Genomic DNA, 22,443 nt, shown 5'->3' on the forward strand with positions numbered 1-22,443 from the left:
GAAGAGGTGATTTTCAACTTCTCCTTGAGCTTTAACTTTTTTACTATGGAATTTTCCTACACTTATCCAACACGTTCACCTTCACTCTTTCATTTGATTCTCAAACAACCCTTCAGAGTTGTCAGAGCAGGTGCATTATGGGTAGACTTAGGTTTATGATGGTTAAATGGCCTGTGTCAGCTCAAACAACTAGGAAGTTGCAAAAGGAAAACTCTAACTCACATTTATTTTTACCATATTTCTAAGGTTCTTCACTATGCTTCTATTTGCATAGATATGCTGATCAAAAAAATCATGATGATCAAAATATGTGTGCCTTATGTATTTATCTATTCATTAACTCATTAAGTAAATAGTTTTTGAACACCTACCATATTCAAATCCCCATAGGCTTCTAAAATACTAGTCTGTCATTAGAGAGACAATGTGAAAGCCACATCATTAAGCGTTAGCCTTCTTTTCTCCCTATTTGTAGAGTCAGATAAGATTGGGCAGAGTCTTGCATTAACTCTTATAACAGCTAGAATGACTCAGCTATTCTTATCACTGTCTTAATTTAAATTTATTGAACTTTCACTTAAGCAGTCCTAATGAAGAGCTTAAGTTCCCATCCTCCAGGAATCAGTAATCAAAGAAGAGTAGACTGACTTGTTACTGGAAAAATCAAGACATAAAGATTATAGCAGTGGAAAACATCCTATGTCTTGGTCTGGAAACAATAATACCAAACCTGGCAAACATTGCAGATGGCCATTTTTATTTATATCATGTCTCTCAGGGTCCGTAAGATGTAATTGTTATCATATGCTCTCAAAATGAGAAGGGAGAGTTGAGAATGATTTCCAGATATCTGGTTTAAGAGACGGAATAAGATGATAATGTCACTCAAAAGCATAAAGTGACAAGAGCATTTAAAGGAAAGGGAGATAGTGAATTTCACTTTAGATACATGGCTCTGAGACATACAGAGCCTCTGAGACATATAGAGATAACAGGAGATTTCTAGAAAGCGGGTGTATGCTCACATTGGAGTGCAGGTTTTCCTCCAGACACGGAATTGGAAAAAGAGACTCAGGAGTCATCATGATAGAGAGGATTGTTAAAACCTTGGAATCATTGAACAATCTTTTGAGATCTTAGACTCTCAAAGAGCTTCAAATGCTAGAAACCCCTTAAAAAGTGTTACAGGAAACAGAGAGGTTCAGAACATAGATAGAAGTCAGAAAGAAAGAGAAGGGAAAGCTAGGAGAGAATGCAATCGAGAAACATTTAATTAAAGGAGAGGGTCAGCATTGCCAAGTCACAGGGCAAGTAGGCTGAACACCAAAAGACTTCAATAGATTAGTGAATATAAAGATCATTGCTTTTTTTTTTTTTTTTTTTTTTGCCTGCAATGTTGGGGAAGCAGAGAGATTAACCACCCTATTTCAGTGGGTGAATCAATGGATGGACTGGTGAACAGGAAACGGAGACTGGAGGCAGCCAGTGTACGACTCTAATTTTCCAACAATGGACATGTAGCAACATTTGTGTAATAGAATTAAGAAATGTCTGAAACAAGTTTAGCTAAAAAAGAAAATTAAGAAATAAGAGAGTAGCTGTAGGGAGCTGTGCAGACTTGGAGATCATCTGTTGTTTATATCCTGAGGGTTTATGAAAAGAAGAAAGAGAAAAGGAAAATGCAGTAGAGAGAGGAGATCATTGTTATAACAAAAGCAAGTAACACTTGATTTCTTCTTAAAATATGATATAAGTGTACCAGGTGAGCTACTAAGAGATCATGTCTGAATTAGATCTTTGGCTATAAGAGCCCTCAAAATTAAAAGTATTTTCCAGTTGAGATGTAGGGCTAATACCACAGAAAGGCTAACATTTCCATAATTGTTTACAACAAACTAGGGCCACCCTTGTGAGACAGTCCAGTGCTATGTTATGGATGACAAAACTGTGTTGAGGAGAAAGGAAGTAGATGGTTCAGAAAAGGTTTTTTGAGTCAAATTCTCCCCCATTTTCACTGTGTCCTTTGATAATACTTATGTGAGCAGTGTCCAACAAGTCATATCAATACAACTTCCTTTCTCCAGAATCAGATAGATTTTGAAAAACACAATGATTACAATCAACAGGATAATATCTGAAAATGAGATTTTCAAAAATTTTGGGGTTTCCTTAAGAGGAATAACTTTTTTTTTCTCAAATACAAGATCTAGAAGACACATTATTCTAAATTGTGTTAAAATTTAAAAAAAGCAGTGCAACAGAATGCCCTGTAATGGACTAAATGCAAAACATCTGTTATAATGAGATGAAAAAAAAATCTCATTTGAATAATTATTTGAAATAAAGCTCTCAATACGAAATACAGATACTAAAATTATTTCTAGAAAACAAAGCATCATACCATGTTTAGTGCCAAAATCAGGTATAGCTTCCCAGATTTCATTTTTTAATTTTTCAAATACATTTTCTCTTTTTCCATTAATCAAAAATATATCTAAATAGAATTCCAGCATCTGTTTTATATGAAAAATGAACAAAATATTTCCATATAAACAGAAGATATTGGTCTTTATTTCTTTTTACCATTTTTTTAAAAAAAGATCATCTAGAGAAAATGCTTTAAAATCTTTTTGTTGTACTTGAAATCAAAACTGCTTTTAGTTTCTTCCTATCAGATCAGGTCTCCAGATCAGCATTACAATATCTTTGGGACTGTGAGCTCAGAGTGAAAACTGCACTGAATTTTTGTTATAGGTTCTTGAGATGAAGTCAGAATTTCCCGTGCTGAGCTGCCTAGGTACTGAGGTGCTGTGGTTGTTGGAGGGGTTAAAGTTGGAGCCATTGATGCATATATATTAGGGAGGATTCATAAAAACACGACAGTGGAGCCTGGGTCAGTCCATTACTATGACTGAGCTGTGACCAATAGAAAGGGACGAAGAAGCTCCAAGAAAACTGAGGTAAGCCGTCTCCTGAAGCTCTGTCAAAGTGGAAACAATAGATCAAAGGTGTTCATGGTGACCGGTCAGAGGAGGTTTTCTTTTTTCTCCTAAGAGTCTTGACAGCATAAAATAAAAACAAATTGTTTTAGTCAAAGGGTTTTTTTTTTTTTTCTTTTTTCCTCCTTAACTGATTTTAGCAAACTTCAGACCCAGACACAGGACTCAGCGATACATTCCTGGACAGCAAGGTAAACTATTTTACACTTTTCAAAACTCTTAAAGCTAAGAATTCGAAGTTATGATTCATCAGAGGCAGAATTACAGCTTCAATAACTAATGCAAATCCCTATTCTGAAAAAATAATGTTTTAATATGTCTCTGTTGGAAGATGACCAGAGCAGCATTCTGCAATCGCAAGAAATTCGACAGCTTGCAGATGCAGAAGTAGCCCTGCACTCGTCATTTCCCTTGATTTAGTGGCAAAATGGAAAGATCAGCATTTCATAGATGATGCTGATTTTATCTTTTCCACAAAGGAATCAATAAAATTTATTTCTTCCTTATTATCAAGTGTTGAACTAAATGTACATTGGTCAGGATGTTACTGTTACATAGATATATATATATATATTTTCCTGTTAGTATAGTTCTTTGTTTCCATAAACTTGTTGATCCTCAGTGGGGAGGATTTATATCTTTTAAATGCATCGTACATGAATAAGTATTAACTTATGCTCTGCTAGTAGCCACATCGAAAATATGGAAGTCCACCTGAATGCTAAACATGCTCTTTGTTTTGTTTTGTTTCTTATCAACCATAGTAATGCCACAGCTGAATACACTACTTTTGTAAGTGTGATACACATCTATATCTACACCTATATCTGTATTTACGTTTATGTCTAGAGAGAGTTTCGTAATCCAGATTTCTTGGCTACACAACTTGATCCTGTACTTAGAACATTAGACGTCCTTCCCTGCACCCCAGAATAAAACTTACCTGAGAAGTTGAGCAACAGAGCAAGAGATTAATCACCCCGCTTTTCTTCGAATCTTAAAACCTTCCTTCACACACACACACACACACACACACACACACACCGTTAAAATGTTCTTTGATCTGTTTCTTTGGTTCAAGGGCCAAAGAGCCTGGGAAAATCTCCTCCAGATGTTTTGCTCATTTAGGGGTAAAAGTAAAAGCATATGCCTACTTCTTAGGAACAACACAGACGCTAAATCTGAGTTACTGAAAGGTCACTTTTTTGTACTCATGTATTCAACTCTGGGTTTCAACTAACTTCCTTGAATTAAATAGCTTGAAGTGGAAAAGCACTTAAGAGTTCCCAAAAATTTGCTTTTTATTTCTCAGTTTTCATTGTGATTGGGTTAAAACCAGAAAGTTACAAGTTGGTGCGTCAGTTTCCGTGTTTGCAAAAATGCTTTGCATAGAGTGCCTATTATGGGGATTAGTTGATAACTGTGTACAAAATGCTAGCATGTCTTTACCTCCCCCACCCCACCAAGAAGCAATGTTTGCCGATCATTTTGATGCATGTGATTATTTAAAGATTCAGTTCTTTAAACATCTAACAGTTGTATCCCTCATTCTAGGTACTATAATGGCAACCACAATCTGTTTCATCATCTGGGTGTTATTCATAACAGATACTGTATGGACTCGAAGTGTGAGACAGGTTTATGAGGGAAGTGATCCAGAGGACTGGACGGTGCATGACTTCGATTGTCCCAGGGAATGTTTCTGTCCCCCCAGTTTCCCTACTTCTTTGTACTGTGAAAATCGAGGTCTCAAAGAAATCCCTGCTATACCATCAAGGATCTGGTATCTTTATCTTGAAAACAACCTGATAGAAACCATTCCTGAGAAGCCATTCGAGAATGCCACCCAGCTGAGATGGATAAATCTAAACAAGAACAAAATAACCAACTATGGAATTGAAAAAGGAGCCCTGAGCCAACTAAAGAAGCTGCTTTTCTTATTTCTGGAAGACAATGAGCTAGAGGAGGTACCTTCTCCATTGCCAAGAAGTTTAGAACAACTGCAATTAGCTAGAAACAAGGTATCCAGAATTCCTCAAGGGACTTTCAGCAATCTAGAGAACCTGACCCTTCTTGACCTGCAACACAATAAACTATTGGACAATGCCTTTCAAAGAGACACCTTCAAGGGACTCAAGAACCTCATGCAACTAAATATGGCTAAGAACGCCCTGAGGAATATGCCACCAAGATTACCAGCCAATACAATGCAGCTGTTTTTAGACAACAATTCCATAGAAGGAATACCAGAAAATTATTTTAATGTGATTCCTAAAGTGGCCTTCCTGAGACTCAACCACAACAAATTATCAGATGCTGGTCTCCCTTCAAGTGGTTTTAATGTATCATCAATTCTAGATCTTCAACTGTCTCACAACCAGCTCACAAAAGTCCCCCGAATCAGTGCTCACCTGCAGCACCTTCACCTCGATCATAACAAAATTAAAAGTAAGTAACCATCAGGGTGCGTCTTTGACTAAGATGCTCATGGTTATTCAGTTTATTCTCTCTCTTTAAGAATAGCAACACTGTTTGGTTTTTCTTCCCTAACTCTTGTACCCTGAGATTTTTTTTTAGTGTATTTTCAAGTTTTGTCTGTTCACAGACAGTGTCAATGAACCAAGAAGTTCAGATCTTCAAACTGTAGATTGACAAGTGGACTTTAGTAATCTACAGAGGGATACTACCTATTGGAGAGACTCAATGTCTCTCTCTTCTTTTACTCTGAGGAGATTCTGATATTTTTGCTTCACTGAATAGACATACTGAAGAAGGTGCACCAGACACAAGCAACCTCATGAATAGTAGTAGAAGGAATACAATTTAGGAGGTATCAGAAAGGCACCTCTGTCCTAAAAACCATGATCACACTAATTAGAGTTTCCCGCTTCAGATCAGTGGGTGTCTCACCTTTAGAGTACACAGCTGAGTGGCTCCACCCTAGAGCTTCTGATTGAATAGGTCTGGTGGGATCCGAGATTTTTCATTTGTAACAAGTTCCCTAGGGATGCTGAGACTGCTGTTCTGGGGAGCATGCATTGGGAACCGATACTGTAGTTTAAGACTTTGCTCAATTAAAATTGAAACAAACGTCCCTGGCAGTTGGCAACTCCTTTGGACAAATGACAACCAGCAAGGTAGCATACCCACCCCTTTCCCTGAAAATAGCTTTTGATAAGAAAGAGAGAAATGAGTGCAAAGTGCCTTGGAGGCAGAGGTGCCACCAAGGGAAGAAGTGGTTATAGAAAGAAGAGGTTGGAAACATTAAAGGCAAACTTGGCATCTTCACAATTATGCCTGAGACCAGACTGACCCTGGTGTAAAAGTGGACAATATCTCGGTCCAACCACAAGGGTGTTAGTACCAGCTGGAAGTTCTCCATGCATTCTCAACCCTAGCACAATCCCTTTAGGAAGATAATCTTGAGGCGATTCAGAACAACCTTATAAAATACATTCCTAAAGTGAGAATCTGTTGGATGGTTGATAGGAAAATAACACAGATAATTGTCAGAAGGCATTGCTGCCTGGTTATTACTCATTAGTTTTCTTTAAGCAAACAGTTACATAAACATGCCATTTATAAGAATAGACTATTTTTCCACTGGTTATTCAATTTTTCTTCAAACAGTATACTTAAGTATAAAATCCTGGAACTAAAGAGCAGGCTGCTACCACACCACTGAGTTTTCCATGGTGATGAGACACATTGTTTAATCTTATAGTTAAAGTAGAAGATGCAACGGAAAAAAAAAATGTTAATAGCTAGGTCTGTTTCATTGAAGCAAATAGTAGAACAGCCAGTATCAACCCATATAGATACAATTTTTTTTTTCTAGAAGAAAAGTTCTGTGCTTCTACAGGTGGATTCCTTATCTGACAACAAAAGTCCCACTGACATTTGATGTAAGAAGTTAATTTAAAGTGATTCCACATAGAGCCCTGTTTGTGAATTGGGGATTCCCCTGGGGATTTGAGACAGGGTATTCAGGGGTGAGGGAGCAACATTCAACATACAATTGGGCACCTATGCTTGGCATTTACAGAATTATACAAAGAGGACTCTGTTCTTCCACTCACTCTTTAGAGAGTTTTTTCAGAGTGTTTTCTCATATATTTCTATTTTTCAATTGTCCTCATCCCTCATTGTGCATCAGAATTACCTGGACAGCTTATAAAACCCAGGTTTCTGGGCTCTAGCCTCCTCCTTTTTCTGAAAAAAAGAGAAACTGAGGCTCAGCTAGGTGAGGCTGTTTTCCCAAGGACAGAGGATAAACATAATAGCCAGGATCTGAGCCCAAGATTTCCCATTTTAGGTGTTTTTTCCCACTCCTACATTATAATCATAGCACATTTCTCTTCAATCCCCGAAATACAAGATTTAAGATAAATTTCTATAAATAGAGGTAAGAAACATTTTAATAGCAACTACATCAACAAAGAGAAATTGATTGACTTGCTTCTTAATGTAGATATCAGGGATGGTCATTCTATATTCCAAGAAAATAAACGTAAAAGAAGAATTTTTCTGGCAAGAATTATTGGCTCACCAATGTATCATACTGTGTTAAACTAACTGTTAAAGTACTTAGTTCTTTTTACCACATAATCTACTCTAGCTGTTAATAAAGTGGTTTCCAAGAAATGTATCTTTTATATGAAGAGTTCTCAGAATTTATAGGACAGTGAAATTTTCTTATGCAAAACGATTTCTTCTGAAAATTTTAGGGGACTTAAAATTTGGCAAAAAACGTTATCTATTCAAAAGAGTTCCTTCTTGGTAACTCTTCTCAGAAACATTATAATTAACTTATGAAAATATAATTTAATTTAAAACACTTGTTTTTACATTCTGTTCATTCAGACATGCGTGGATGGTGACAGGGCTAAGGAAATGACCTATCCAAAGGGACGTAATCTCTCCAGCAGGCAAGGAAAACTGTAGAGCAGGAAATGGACTAGGCAGCTGAACCCGGTGCACACCCCCTTACCTGTCTGAACCACTGTTCAGCAATGCTCATCTGGGGAGCATAATAATATTGCCTGATAAGGGCTGTGTGATGATAAAGTGATTATGTGAAGAAATATAACTTGATGAACACAGATCTGTTACACAAATCCAAGTCATTATTTTTAGCAAGTTGAATTCACAAAATGGCATAAGATCAGAGCAAAGCACCCTCACTGTAAGTATAAAGTCCTTCAAAATGAGTCAGTATGCACCAACGGGACACAAAGGAAAGCCACTGCCAAAGTTAGGTGGGCCTTATCTTCTAAGGGACCATCTCTCGCTCAAAACAGTTTCAAAATAGGATTTAAAGGGAGTACATGGAATCATGGTTGAGATCAGCTATTGTGCACACTTCTCAGAATTTTGCTGGCTTAACAGTCTTCTCTCCTGAATGTTCCTAAATCTCAGTACAGACGTCGATGCCAAGGGCTCTGCTCCAAGGCAGGTGCATGATTTCTCACATCCTAACCCTGTGAAAAGGCTGACGAGGTATTTCCTGGCTTGAATTTTTGTAATTCAATTCTTGGCAAATGTTTCCTTTCCAATTATATGAACTTAAGTATGGCAATTCAAGGTTGTTTTCTGCAAGTACCACATATATAAAGTTATATTAACTATACATTTAAAAAACCTTGTCATGTACTATTAGTTTGAGTGTTTGCATTTTTAAGGTAATTTTCAAGCACTTTCTCTAGTAATAGACCGATTTTCTACTTTCGCATCCATCAATCCACCCATCCACCTACCCATTCTTTCACTACCAGCTCTGAACCATTGCCTCTGACTCTAATGCCCAAATACCACCTTCCTCATTCTATAATAAACTAATCATGCCATAGCTACCTTGCCAAGGGTAGAAAACAAGTGATATATCTTACACATCTCTGTTTCCATCACAGCTTTTAACAGTATGTCTTTTCTAGTGCTCTGTATTAAGAATAACAATATATAGACTGGGATGACTAGACATTTTTTCAGGGTTACTTTCATTAAACAGATATACATAACTTCCAACTTGCAAAGAAAGCGTTTGTTTCTCTTTAACTTTCACAGACAAGGCCACGAGGCCCTCCATCAGACTGTTGTCATAGCTTCTTGGTCTCCCCACCCACAGTCTCTTGTGTTCCATTCATTCATTCGTGCTATCTTTGTCTCCGCAGACGTTAACGTCTCTGTAATATGTCCTGCCCTTCCTACCACACTGCCTGCAGAACAAGATTCCTTCAGTTACGGACCTCATCTTCGCTACCTCCGTCTGGATGGAAATGAAATCAAACCACCAATCCCCACGGATCTAATGACCTGCTTCAGGCTCCTTCAGGCTGTCATTATTTAAACATGTCGTCAACAATCTTAAGTTGATTTAATGAGCTAATAGTTCTGACATGAAATGACATGGTTACCATTCACAGGTTTAAGATAAAAATCACATTTCTAATGGTTTGTGGCCACCATTTTTATTTGTGTAGCTTATTTTTTTCTATTCAAAGTTGCTTTTGCCAATGATATGTAGCACAGCCTGCTTTTCTTTGATTAATAAAACAGACACAGAGTTAAGATAGTTTATCAACTCAAAGATAGTTTCTTTTTGTCTTTTTCACAGCTTACTAACACCAAGTAACGCAAATACACTGTTGTGGGATAGAAAGCACATATTTGTCTGCAAACGTTCAAAATTACTTATGCAGATACTATATTTACAGTATAAACACAGTACTCTAACAGGAGGTAGAAATTTCTAGAGAAAATGGAAAAAGGAGACATTTCTTTATCATAGCTATTAAGGAATAATTAAATTCAGATTGTTAAGTAGCTTGTGTAAGTGTAAGTTTGCCATTTAGTCAAGAATGGGTATGAAATGCATTGAATATTATATAAGAAAGTTCTAGTCATTTAATACTAAATAACAGAGCAACAGTCATTTTGAGTTCACTACTTCTTACAGCTGCTGTTCTTAGATATTGTACAATATACTGTAGCAATTAAACAAGTCCTAGGTTTTACATTTATTATAACACATTTCTGACAGAATCTTAGTGTTTTAACACTTGAAATCCACTTGAATTGCAAATTGTTCAGTTCTTATATTTGCCAGTGTTTTCTGGACTTTTAAAATAAAAAGAGTGAATGCTTTCTAACAAAACAGAAGTAAAATATTTATTTCAGGAGGCTGATTCACAAGCTTTGTTAAGAATAAATTTTTAATAAAAAGTGTCATAGTAACAATTATTTCCATTTTTCCAGCATGAATATATTAAGATATGTTTTTCTTCTACCCATTTTTCCTTTTTGACCCAGCAAACATAAGAAAAAATTATTTTCTAATCACTTGACATACCATACCTGTTTTTCATGAGTTAAAAAAATTAGGATCTTGTTAAAAAATCATGATTTTGTTAAGTACAAAGTGTAGTTTTCTTACACTTCTAATTTTGTTAGATACATGTTATTAACAATTAATATTCCATATAGATTAACACATTCATTTATATATATTTCTAGACAGTATTCTGAAAAAGCCTATAAAATAGGATATACTTTGTAGAAATATAAAAAGGTTCATATACGTTTGTGAAACACCACATTAATGAAAGTTCAACATGTTACTTTAATCCAAGGCTTCTCAGAAACTTAATGTGTTATTCTGTTACGTGAATTCCCAAGAAGAAAACATAAAGTGCAGTGTTGACTGTGTATTTTCATACCAAAATGCATTTGGGGGTGGGAGGAAAGAACCAATGAACATACATTGAACAGTTTTTTAATACTGGCTGAAGGCAAAAAACCAAATTAGTTGACATTAAAAAGAATAATTTTAAAAGACTTTCAAAGCATATACAGAAAATTATATCATATAAAATTATTCCATAAAAATACCGGTAACCAGGTATCATTAGGCTAGAATAAAAGAATCTGTTGAGAGAAACATAATAGCTTGAAATATCTGAAAACTTGCCATGTGAAAAAGGGGATAACACATATTCCAGGAAGCTCCAAAATGAAGAGCAAGCAGAACATATGGGTGAAATTTACAAGTAACCATATTTCAGCTCTAGCTAAGGAAGAATTTTCTGATAGTTGATCAAAGTCGTTTAGCAATGGAAGTAGCTTTTCTTGAGGTAGAGTTTCCTACCACCAGAAATGTTCAGACAGAGATGATTCAAGAGAAAGGATATAGTGCAGGGAATTATACCCATTATCTTGTAATAACCTATAATGAAATATAATCTGCAAAAATACCAAATCAGTATGCTGTACACTTGAAACTAACATAAATTGTAAATCAACTGTACTTCAATCTAAAATAAAAGAGAGAATGGATATAAAAAGAATCCCTGATATGAAAGCAAAATTGTAAAATATTCCTATTAGACCTTTCAACTCGAAGGATTTTCATCCATCCTTCCTTCTTTCTTTTCTTCCTTCCTCCTTGTCTTTTTTTCATTTATTTTATAAGATATATATCGAGTGCCACATATATATATAGCAACTGTACTACACACTGGGAATGTTATAGTGTGCACAATTTATATGAAACATCAATTTACTGAATAATCACAAAAATATGTAAAGTTTCATCTGTGATAAGTGCTATTAACAGAGAGCTGCATGGTGCAAAGGAATATGAAAGGATTCCCTAAAGAAATAATGATTAAGGAAACACATAAAAGATGAGAAGTATTTAACAACACAAGGTAAGAGGGAAGAATATTCTAGGTAACATTTAAAGACTTTACGGTCTCTAGGAACAATTTAGAAGTTACTGAAGAGGTTTTAAGTCATAAGAGAATATGTTCACTGAGAGGTAATCATGTAGTGGTAGACAACATTAACACTGAAGCTAAAACATTGCTGCTTTCAAATACCAGCATCACTGTTCTGTGGTCCTGGGCAGGATCTTTAAATTTCTGTGCCTCAGTTTGTTCTAACCTGTAAAATGAGGACGAGTGGTAGCACCTAAATTATGGTGAGAATTAAGTGAGTTAGAACAATGTAAAGTGTCTTGAATAGTGCAGGATACATGGCATAGTAAGCATTAAGTAAGTGTTTGTTATTACCATTGGGGCCATATGTATACAATATAAATAGAGATATGTACTAGATATATATAGATATGTGCATACATACACGTTTGCAAAAGTTTCTTCTTGATGCAGTGAGTGAAACAATTTGGAGGGGATCAAGACTAGTTGTGAGAAGATCAGTTAGGATTTTAATATAAATTAGCAAAAGGAAAGGTATTTTGAAGTATAACATCACTGATTATGGTGGTAGAAACAGAAGTGGACAAAGGTGAGGGAATCAGGAGGTAAAACCATCTGAATTTGATGGTCGATTGGACAGGTGGAAATGAGAGCAAGGAGGTGTGAAGGACTCTGTGTGCATAATTGAATAGATGGAGGTACATTTTCCACAGGGAATGTGTCTAGAGGAGAAGATCATGAGTTTGTTTTTAGACATGGTTAGCTTGAAATTATTTTGATTTATCCAAGAGGAGATGTCATGTAAGTGGTTGAATGATGACTATGAGAGGCCTGGATAGGTATGTAAACATAGAGGTGAAATTTTCTAAATTTTATTAACATTTCCAATAATTCTGGAAGAATTCTGCATTTAAATATTCATGGTCCCATGAGGTAAGACTGAGTCAGGAACAGAGCATGCATTAGAGAATGAACACATAATTCTAAGTATTAACATACGAAGCTGTGAGGAATCAAATGAGCTTTCTACTAGCAATTCTTTTTATTTTTTAATTTTTTAAAATATCCACACAAAATTACTAGACTGTCCTTACGATTCACAAATAATCTGCTGTTCCATTTTTTGATGTATACATTGTGACTACTAAAACAAAATCAAGAAAAATAGTGAGGGTATAAACTGAAGCCATTTTTAAAATGATGGGATCATAATAAATGTTCAAGCTCTCATTTACAGCCCTAACGAAAACACCGAACAAGACAAAACAACATTATCCATGATCTCTCCATGTAAATATCATGAACTTATAGGCAAAAAGAAAAAAGGCAGTATCCAATGATATTTTCAAATGATAATGTTTAGAAAAATAAAAATGGACTTATGCTGGCTGTGATGGTAGAAATTCTACAACAGAATTGTTTTATTTGGTTCCCCCCTCACAAAAAGACAAAAAACCAAAAACCTAGAACAACTGATATGGTGAAAAGAAATTCCCAGATGACATCTTTGAAAAAAACTGGTGTCAATCCAATTAATTCCCCAAAATGACTGAACATAAATGTGTGTGTAGATACTGATAGATAGATAATAGACAGAAAGATAGATAGACAGACAGACAGAGAAATATATATAGATGTTTAAAGTGTTCTAAAGACCATGCATTGGCAAGGAGGAGTGTAAATTTTATTGGTTAAAGTTAGGAGTATATATCACATATAAAGTTAACCACAATATATAGGTAAAGAATGCATAACTGTCAAACAAATAGAAGGAAAAATAGGATGACAAAAGGTATTTGTTGAGTCCAAGAAACAGCAAGAAGAGAAAGTTTAAAAAAAGGACAAGTAGAAAGCATATAATAGTGCATTTGAAGCCATGTATATTGATAATTACATGGTACAGCTGTTGGGAACTTGTGTTTTGGAGAAAAAAGATTGAGTTTCATATCCTGCCTGTGCCACTTACTAACTCTTTGATCTTTAGAAAATGTCTTAACAGTTCTAAGCACTGGATCTCATCTGCAAAATGGGGAACAATATCAACTATCTTACGCTTTTGCTATGAGGGTAAGAGAAAGAACAGATGTGCAGTTCTTGTCACCTGACACATAGAAAGTACCCAATAACTGATGAGTAGAAGTATCATTAGCAGACACAGCAATACACAAAATTGCACACAATTTCTCTAAACAAGACCATTTTACAAATAAGGAACTAAGAAGAATGATTGAGCGGATCCAAGCTACAGGTTTTAAGTTTTGATGCGATGACAGGGAATAGTCCAATGGCATTGAGAGTTAAGGAATGGGGCCAGTGAACCGTGAGATTGAAGTTGGATAGTGAAGGAAATAAAATCAGGATGGATAGGTAAATTGGGAGGAAAAGACTGAAACAGAGTTTGAGGGGAATTTCAGAATACACGACCTGGAAGAAAAAGAGTGATCTGAGCTTAGGAGACTACACCTTAAAATGTCTTAAGTAGCCCAGTGCTAAGTAATGAGATTTTGGGTGTGCCCCTAGGAAGGAACCAGTAAAATAAAGAGGAAGTGAATGTCACCGAGGTCAAAGAGTCCAAAGAAGTATGATTTTGGAAGAATATCAGATGCAAGTGCTTCTAGTTTATTTTAGCACCCTGGAATCAGAGGGGAGTCAACACAAAATGACAAAAATTTCGAATAATACAAATAGCTTAAGTATCTTGCTCAATGTCATGGAGCTGTGAATGACAGACACAGGGTTTAAACCTAGGTTGTCTGGCTTCAGAGCTTCTGTTTTTGACCACTGTGTTATACCACCTCTCATTATAAAATATGCCATTATGGTTGAAAAAAGAGTAACAAAATTAGTTTAAGATATTACATATATACCTACAGCAATTGATTATTAACACACTGATTTAAAAGTTATTGTGTACTATGAAATGATATTTTGCACAACATCTGAAGCATTGCATATATTGAAGGCAATTCATAATTTAGCAAAACAACAAAATGTTACATTTACCAAAAAACTGTAGGGAATTTTTGTCTTTATGCACATGAGACAGATCTTGGGACTACCTTGCTCAGAACATTTCTGTACTGGGAAAAGAACAAAAATGATACAGTATGAGCATGTTGTAGAATTCAAAACTGTTAGGTAAATAGAACACATAATTTGTAAAATCGCAGGATTATTATCTTGAATTTTTAATTTATTGTCCTACATTTGGAAAAATATCACTTTCTTTGTGACATTCAGCTGAGTAAACACAATTCAAGTGTAAAAAAAAAAGAGAGAGAGACTCACTGTCAGTTCTTAAAGATTTCTTAAGACAAGTTAAAATTGTCCTGGAAAAAGATCAGAACAGTAAAATGACTAGCAGGAGTGCCTTTTGCAAAAGCCATCAGCAGAGCTACCCATGGTGTATGTAATAGTGCCAGGGTTTGTTTCCAACAGGGCAAGAGCCCTGCCATATATTCCATTTGCTGGCCTCCAGCCTGCATTAAAAGTGACATAACAAAGCTGTTGGTTAGTAGGAATACAGACTGGGAACACTATCCAGGTTGAGAAGCAGAAACACTGCCTTCAGAGAGATGGAAAGAGAGATGGAGCAAATGTATTTTCTACACAAGATTAGCAAATTTAGATCATATACTGTTTTTATATAGTTAGGAGGATAGGGACAGAAAGTGATTTGGGTGACTCAGTGGTTTCTAATGTATTAAAATCAAGGTTAGTGACAGAAATTGACACATTGTAATTGACTGCACTTCAATTAAAAAATAAAAATAAATTTAAAAAATTTTTAAAAATCAAGGCTGGTGAGGTACAGTAGGTAGTAAGAGCACCAATGATGTAGAGTCAGATAAAAATGAATTTGAATCCTAGATCTGCTAAGGGAAACTGAGCAAGTTACTCAAAGTTTTTGATCGCTGGTTCTTTAACTGCAGTAGGCAGAGAATAATTTGTACTTTATATGCTAGTCCTCTGAGGACTAGAAATAGTGTATTTAAGATGCCTAGACTATAGTAGGTGCTCAACAAATACGACTATAATCAGTAGTATTTTTGATATTATTATTATTTGAGGTTCTCAAGCAAAAATATGCTAAAGAAGTTTTAGACAGTAATATATCTGTAAGGAATATGTGATAAAGCAAACATAGCAAAATGAGACTGATAGAGTCCAAAGGCTCAGATTATAGACATTCACTGTAAAAATTCTTCCAATTTCGTTGTTTGAAAATTTTTGTAATAAAATTTTAGAAAACATACATGGAGGCAGAAAAAGATCTTGATAATTGATTAGTTCTTTCTCACTCATACTATCTTAATGGTCTGTAGAGGCTCCAAAAGACTAATTATAATATGAGCCTATTAAAATCTTAAATGCAAATTTCTTTATTGTAGTAGAGAGTTTCAATGTTCCCTCATCTATTTTCTTCTTTTTCTTGACACACTGAAGGATTAAACTTTCCTGTCTCCTTGAAAGAAAGAAGAAATGCCGTATGATAAGTTCTGGTCACTGGTCAATCAGGCATCACTTCCGGATCAAAGGATTCCATTGCTGAGGTGCAACCCTCCCTTCCATTCTGCTATGGTGAGGAGGGGGAATGTGCGCATGTTCCAGGTTCCCATGGTAGTGGGTCTGGGCTGCCACTCTTGTCAGCTCCTCTGTAGCTCTCTGGGGGATTCCTCAGGATGGAGCTGCCCTGCTGACTGCTACAGGCACAGATAGCATTTGAGAGAAAGTAACTTTTTGGGGGGTATTAAGCCATTGAAATTTGTGGTATCTGCTATCATGGCATAACAGCCTATCCTTAATGATTCATTCATATTCTGCGTAACTGTTCAGTGATGTAAATTGATAGATTTTGAAAACTTGGTGCTATATAATTAGCATAATATTTGCACCTTAATTTTGTATTTCTTACCAAATGATACATGAGCTTGGTAAAAATCAGCTAAGAAAACTACCCCACCCCACCCCCAAAAAAAACCCACGATGATTTCCTGCCCCATTCTTTCAATTCCAGTCCAATTCTCTAGAAACAATACTTCAAATATTTACTGGTTTGAGTTTTTTCCACATTGCTGCTTTAACATGTTTTTATTTCTCTGATTTTAAGCAAGTTTAAGCATTCGTCACTGACTCTGTTATAGAATATCATTTAGCATACTCACACCGACCTACTCTCTATTTCCTATATTTTGGTAGCTATCTTATTATTTCTATTTCTTAACTTAGGTAATAAACTTGAATTTTAAAAAATGCAGTTCTATTTCTGGTTTCAACAACTCTGTAAAATCATCTCAACTTTTTTCTATGTGAAAAGAGAACCCTTTTTTCTACTCTGCCATGATCTTCTAGTAAATATATCTTTAACTTCATGGTCAAAATTGTTCAAGTTTACCCTTTACTAAACATTAACTAGATTTTCCATGCATTGCCTGTAAACTGCTTCTAAAATGTGAAAGTTTAAAAAAGATGGTTAAAAAAGAGTATAATGAGTATATAAATATCTTTTTTGCAAGGTTAAGATAAGAGATGGGCTTCTTTTCTACATCCATCTCTCAGTAACTATTGAAATGTAACTTTGTCTTCTCTGACACATGCTCATTGTCTTTCCACTGTCATCCAAAGAGATGCTGAAATCTGCCATTCACGGTTGACCTCTTCCTCAATCCTCTTAGCTGTAATGGATTTATTTCTTTTAAAAATTCTGCATGATGATTTCAATGGGATCCTGGGGAGATGTGAGACAAATACGCTTAGACAGTATCTTCTCTGTCCATCATTACCCGACTAAAGACCTAATGATATGCAGTTGTTTGAAATCTTCTACCTAGAGTGTCTACATCAGTTCTGGGATGAGATAAATGTTTGAAGTAGGAAGGAAAAGATTTAGGGAAAGCAGAAGGAAGCGGGAGTTGAAAGTAAAGATGAATAGAGTGTCATGAAGGAGCCACAGCAGGAGGGAAAGGAATTCTGCAGTCTTCTGGGTCATGTGACTGCGGTGACTGAATCTAAACAAGCTTTGACAATGTTTCAGCTTGCAAGTGTACAGGTAGGTACTCATTTCACGTTGGGAGTAAATACTGTGTATGCTGTTAGTAAAATCACATTGCTCCATTGGGTCTACATATACAACTTTGCTCTAATGTCCCACAATAATAATCTAGCAACCCCTCTACACCACATCTCCACAAATTTTCACTCCCTGTATGCCTGATATTTGTAAACTTCCTCTTTTCTCTAATGACAAGATTTTGCTCTTCAGTTAAATATTGAAATTACCATATAGCTTCCTCCTACTTTTTTTAAAATTTATGAAACTCCAAAAAGCTTATATTTGATTGTCACTCTTTCTAAATTTACAGCTAAATGTGTTTCTCCTTTTAAAACATTAAAATCTTTATATTCCTGAGATTGGAGGTTATATTTGTTTGCCAGGGCCGCCAAACAAAAGACCACAGAATGGGTAGCTTAGACAAAAAAAAAATATTTTTCACAGTTTTGAAAGCTGGAAGTCAAAGGTCAAGGTGTTGGCAGGTTTGATTTCTCCTGAGGCCTCTCTCCTTGGCTTGCAGATGGCCACCTTGTCCTGTGTCTTCCCCTCACGTGGTCCTTCTCTTGTGCACATGAAATCCTGGTGTCACTCAGGGTGTTCAAATTTCCTCCTCTCAGAAATACACCAGTCAGGTTAGATAAGAAACTACCCTAAAAAAGTTGTTTTTTAACTGAATCACCTTTTTAAAGAACTTGTCTCCAAATACAGTCCATTCTGATGTACTGGGGATTATGGCTTTAACATGTATGTTTGGACCACACAATTCAGTCTGTAACAGTAGTCTTTGGAAAATCCAATGTTTCCTTTTCTTAACTGTTTAAGTATTTTATTCAATAATGGGTAAAGGTACACAGCAATAGATTATATAAGAGTTTTCCCCTCACTTTGTCAAACTAACCAATTTTATTCATTCATCTATACAGCTATATCAGCTAGGTGCTTCTAGTGCTTAAAGGAAAACCTGATTGAATTAGTTGCTGTTGCTATAAAAACCTTTAAATACAAGACAGCCCAGAAAAAGGAAAATACCCCAATCACTACTAGATTCAACCCTGAGTTATAAGTCCCACAAGGTACATCAAACTTTGAATAAAAGCATGCATAATTTATGAAAGAAATAAAACTAATTAGTGAAGTGTTCTCTAAAACCAGTGCATTGTTTAGGAAAATGAAAATTGCTACTCTGAGAATCTAAGCAAATAAACTTCACAAAGAAATGAACATGTAATCTAAATTATCAGCAATACAAAATGGCCAAGACAGTTCAACAATTTCTAAGCAATCTGACAGAATCTTTTGGTGCTAAGTATTAATTCCAAATATCTGGGGAAAGATCTCAACAGAATAAAATGAGAATGGCCACATCAAAGCTTCTGTGTTTATAAAAGAAAACAGCTGTGACTGAGGGCAATGAATTAATAGTCCAAGTAATCTTTCTGAATTGGAGTTATGAATTTGAGCATGTTCACAAGAAAACAAAATAAGCCCACACCCAATTGAAATGATCTTTATAGACGCCATGTAAATGTATACCGAACCACTCTACAATTAAATACCACATAGTTAGTTTAGGGGCTTCGTGCCAAAACTATTTTGAAATTCTACTAAATTTAAATTGTGCACAGTGGTAAATGAGAATAAATATTCCAAAATGATAGCTCATTTAGCATTTTTACACACACACGCACAGAGCCACATACGCACAACAGAACTAAACCAATGCAAATCTGGAAATAATTATATCATCTCCTTATTGGCAAACCCAAAGGAAAAGTTCACAAGAAAACTAGTTTTACATTAAATTTCTCATATTTCATGCACACAAGAAAAAATAAGTCATGGCCAAAAAACAGTTTCTATATATCTTTTATTGCAATCAAAAGATTGCTTATTCTGTGAACATATTGTAAAAATGTCCAAATGTTCTCTTTTTATCTACGTAACTAAATGATAAGTATTTTAATTCCAGATGGTACATATTACACAATAACCATTCATCAAAAGTTGCATGATTCCAAGCACATAAAACTCTTTTGCAAAAAAGTATCTGCTGTGCAGTTCCTTTCTTTTTTTGTTATTTCTTTTACTCTCACCACCTCCCTTTTTTTTTTTTTTTTTTGCATCTAACAGTATCTTTGAAAAGCAACAAATGTTCAGACACCACTAATTATCCTTTTCTAAGTGAGAAGTTAGCCTCTACTCACGATTCCTTTAACAAACATTTCTTGAGCCACGAACTTTGTCTAGGGAAGTCTGAAGGGCTATGAAATAGAGTAGCTAGAGCAAAAGAAAAAAATAGCTAACATGTATTACATAGTAGAGAAACTAATCAGTCTAATTTGAGTGGAAGATAATGTGTCAGAAATATGCTATGCCTATATGAGATTTTTTTAAATCAGAAAGTAGAATTAGAAGCCCTACCAGAGTCTTAGATCCTGGTAGAATCAGTTTCCTGTAGTCAGTTAGCCCGCTGTCTAAGAGAAGATAATCTAGTCACTGAGGTTATGACTGAGATTAAGAAAAATACACATAAAGAAACAAATCGCTGTGGTTTTTAACCACTAAAAGTAAATTGCTAGATATATACTGATAGAAGTTTCAACTGCACAAACAAATCAAAATGTTTACTAAATCAAAAATCAAAGGTGGTATTTCTGTCTGGAAAGCAGAGAAACGAGATTGCAGAACCAAATAAAACAAAAGAAGTTCAGTCCCCTTCTATTTCTGGTGTAGTCCAGCCACAGGGAACATGTGCTCACATCCCGTAGTTGGTGGTAAGTAAATGACAGATTATGCTTGTCAGTCACACCAATGACTTCTTGGATGATTTCAGGCAACCACAGCAAATCTAGACTCTACACTTCTTATTTGCTGATGAGATTAATGATAGGTGCTACAGCAAAGTGGCTGGTCAGTCATGTCAACTGCCAAGTCCCATTTTGTATTTTCCACTTGTGTATAGAGGCTGGGAAGTTGGAACACTTACTTTCCAATTCTCTCTTTGTCTTAGCTTCAGTTATACATCCCTAAAGCAGATTCTGAGACAAGGATTTGGCTGTGAAAGACAAGAATAGAATTTAGAGGGAAGTGAGGTAGAAAACCCAATACAGGATGTATTAATGAGCCATCACCATGGAGGCAACTAGGGATCAAACACTATAAGGACCCCGAGAAACTAGGGAGAAGAACCCCCAGAATCCAGCAGGGGCTGAGGAAGCCAGGGTTCTTGTATAACTATTCTCATTCTTACCAATTCAACTTTTCACCTCTGTAAGATGGACAACTGAACATGACTGCATCATGAGTAACTGCACACATAGGCATAGCTATAAAAAGTCATGTTAAAAATATGTGCTTGTGCAGTCCTGCAAATTTGTCCTGGTAGTAGAAAGAGTGCAGAATTTGACCAGAAGACCTGGGTTTTATTTCGTCCTAGCTTTATCACTAGCGGATAACAAAATGGACAAGTCTCTCTGTCTGGGCCTTACTTAGAGTTTTGCTGTTTGAGAAATGATAAGCTTGAGTTATTGATGAAACTGTTTTTCCAGCTCTAAATCCCAAGAATTTTTGATTAACTGCATTTTTATTATGTTTACAATAACTTTACTATTTTCTTTGTCAGGCCCTGAAAATTTTCATTGCCACACTTACCATGTTTCTCAAAATAGAAAATTGAATGCCTTTCTGATGTCAGAAAGCCCTCTGTAATGTGAATCAATTAACATGGCTAAAACAAAATCTCTTGCAGGAGAAAACAAAATCTCTTGCAGGAGAAACCAAATTATCTGTTAAAGTGACTGGACTTAGCTCACAAATTTCCATGACAGTCCATGGAGTATAAGCAATGTTATTTCAAGACCTGAAAAAAAATTAGTCAATGTTTAATTTTGAATTTTAAAGAGAATGATAGCATATGCAAGTAATAAAGCTAGAACCCCAAACAAACCAAATCCTCAAAAAAGCCCTCATGATTAAAATTGTTTCCTAAACTACCATATTATTGATGCCAGATGTTAATCATGAAAACAGAAGATAAAGAACTTATACAGAGAGAAATTTCCATTTTAAACAGTAGGACATTAACTTATGAAAGTAATGAGTCAGGATAAGTCTGACTAGCCAATAAGCCTCTGTAACATATTAAAATATTTTTCTGTGAACCATGGTTTATATAGTCAAAATCTTTCTTACAAGACAAAATATATCTTTTTTTTTTTTATAAAAGCCTTAGACTTATAGAGATTAGTGGCTATGGGATAAATGCACAAAAAAAGTTACATCTTGAAATATCTGGGAGATCTTTTCCTTTATTATTATTATTAAAAAAATTTTTTTGTCTTTTATTCTTCTACAGTGAGTTTAGAGTCTCATTCATGCTCACCATCTATGTCTCCAAATCCTGCCTCTCACTTGTAATCCAAATCTACATTTCACAGCTTTTGTGTCTTTACCTGATTGCTACTTTAGCACCACAAACTTAGTGTGTCCAAACTGCTTTTCCCTAAAAGTTCTTTTCTCACGCTGATATCCCTTTCATCCAACAATGCGTTCATTCCTTCCAATGTTGCTTTATTATCTCTTCTCTCAACCAACAAGAGATAGTTATGTTGGTAGGAGCTAAGGCAGATACAAAGAACAATAAAAACCAGTGCCTGCTATGTAAATAAATAAAATATTG

General features: G+C 35.4%; 1 protein-coding gene and 1 long non-coding RNA gene across 4 annotated transcripts in view; one reads left to right on the forward strand and one right to left on the reverse strand.

Annotated features, from left to right (window-relative positions):
* LOC106729114 overlaps positions 1-22,443 on the reverse strand; it is a 507,053-nt gene that overhangs the window by 185,427 nt on the left and 299,183 nt on the right. The gene's annotated exons all lie outside the window — the stretch shown is intronic.
* On the forward strand, positions 2,746-10,238 carry KERA (keratocan). Of its 2 annotated transcripts, XM_014555917.2 has the most exons (4): positions 2,746-2,960; positions 3,140-3,190; positions 4,554-5,447; positions 9,170-10,238. In XM_014555917.2, exons 3-4 carry the CDS (start codon positions 4,562-4,564, stop codon positions 9,343-9,345), a joined length of 1,062 nt encoding a protein of 353 aa, XP_014411403.1. In that variant the 5' UTR covers positions 2,746-2,960; positions 3,140-3,190; positions 4,554-4,561; the 3' UTR covers positions 9,346-10,238. The 2 variants fall into 2 exon arrangements, with proteins under 2 accessions (XP_014411403.1, XP_014411404.1); XM_014555918.2 differs by lacking the exon at positions 3,140-3,190.

This window comes from Camelus ferus, chromosome 12 (genome assembly GCF_009834535.1).
Source record: "Camelus ferus isolate YT-003-E chromosome 12, BCGSAC_Cfer_1.0, whole genome shotgun sequence".
NCBI lineage: Eukaryota > Metazoa > Chordata > Mammalia > Artiodactyla > Camelidae > Camelus > Camelus ferus.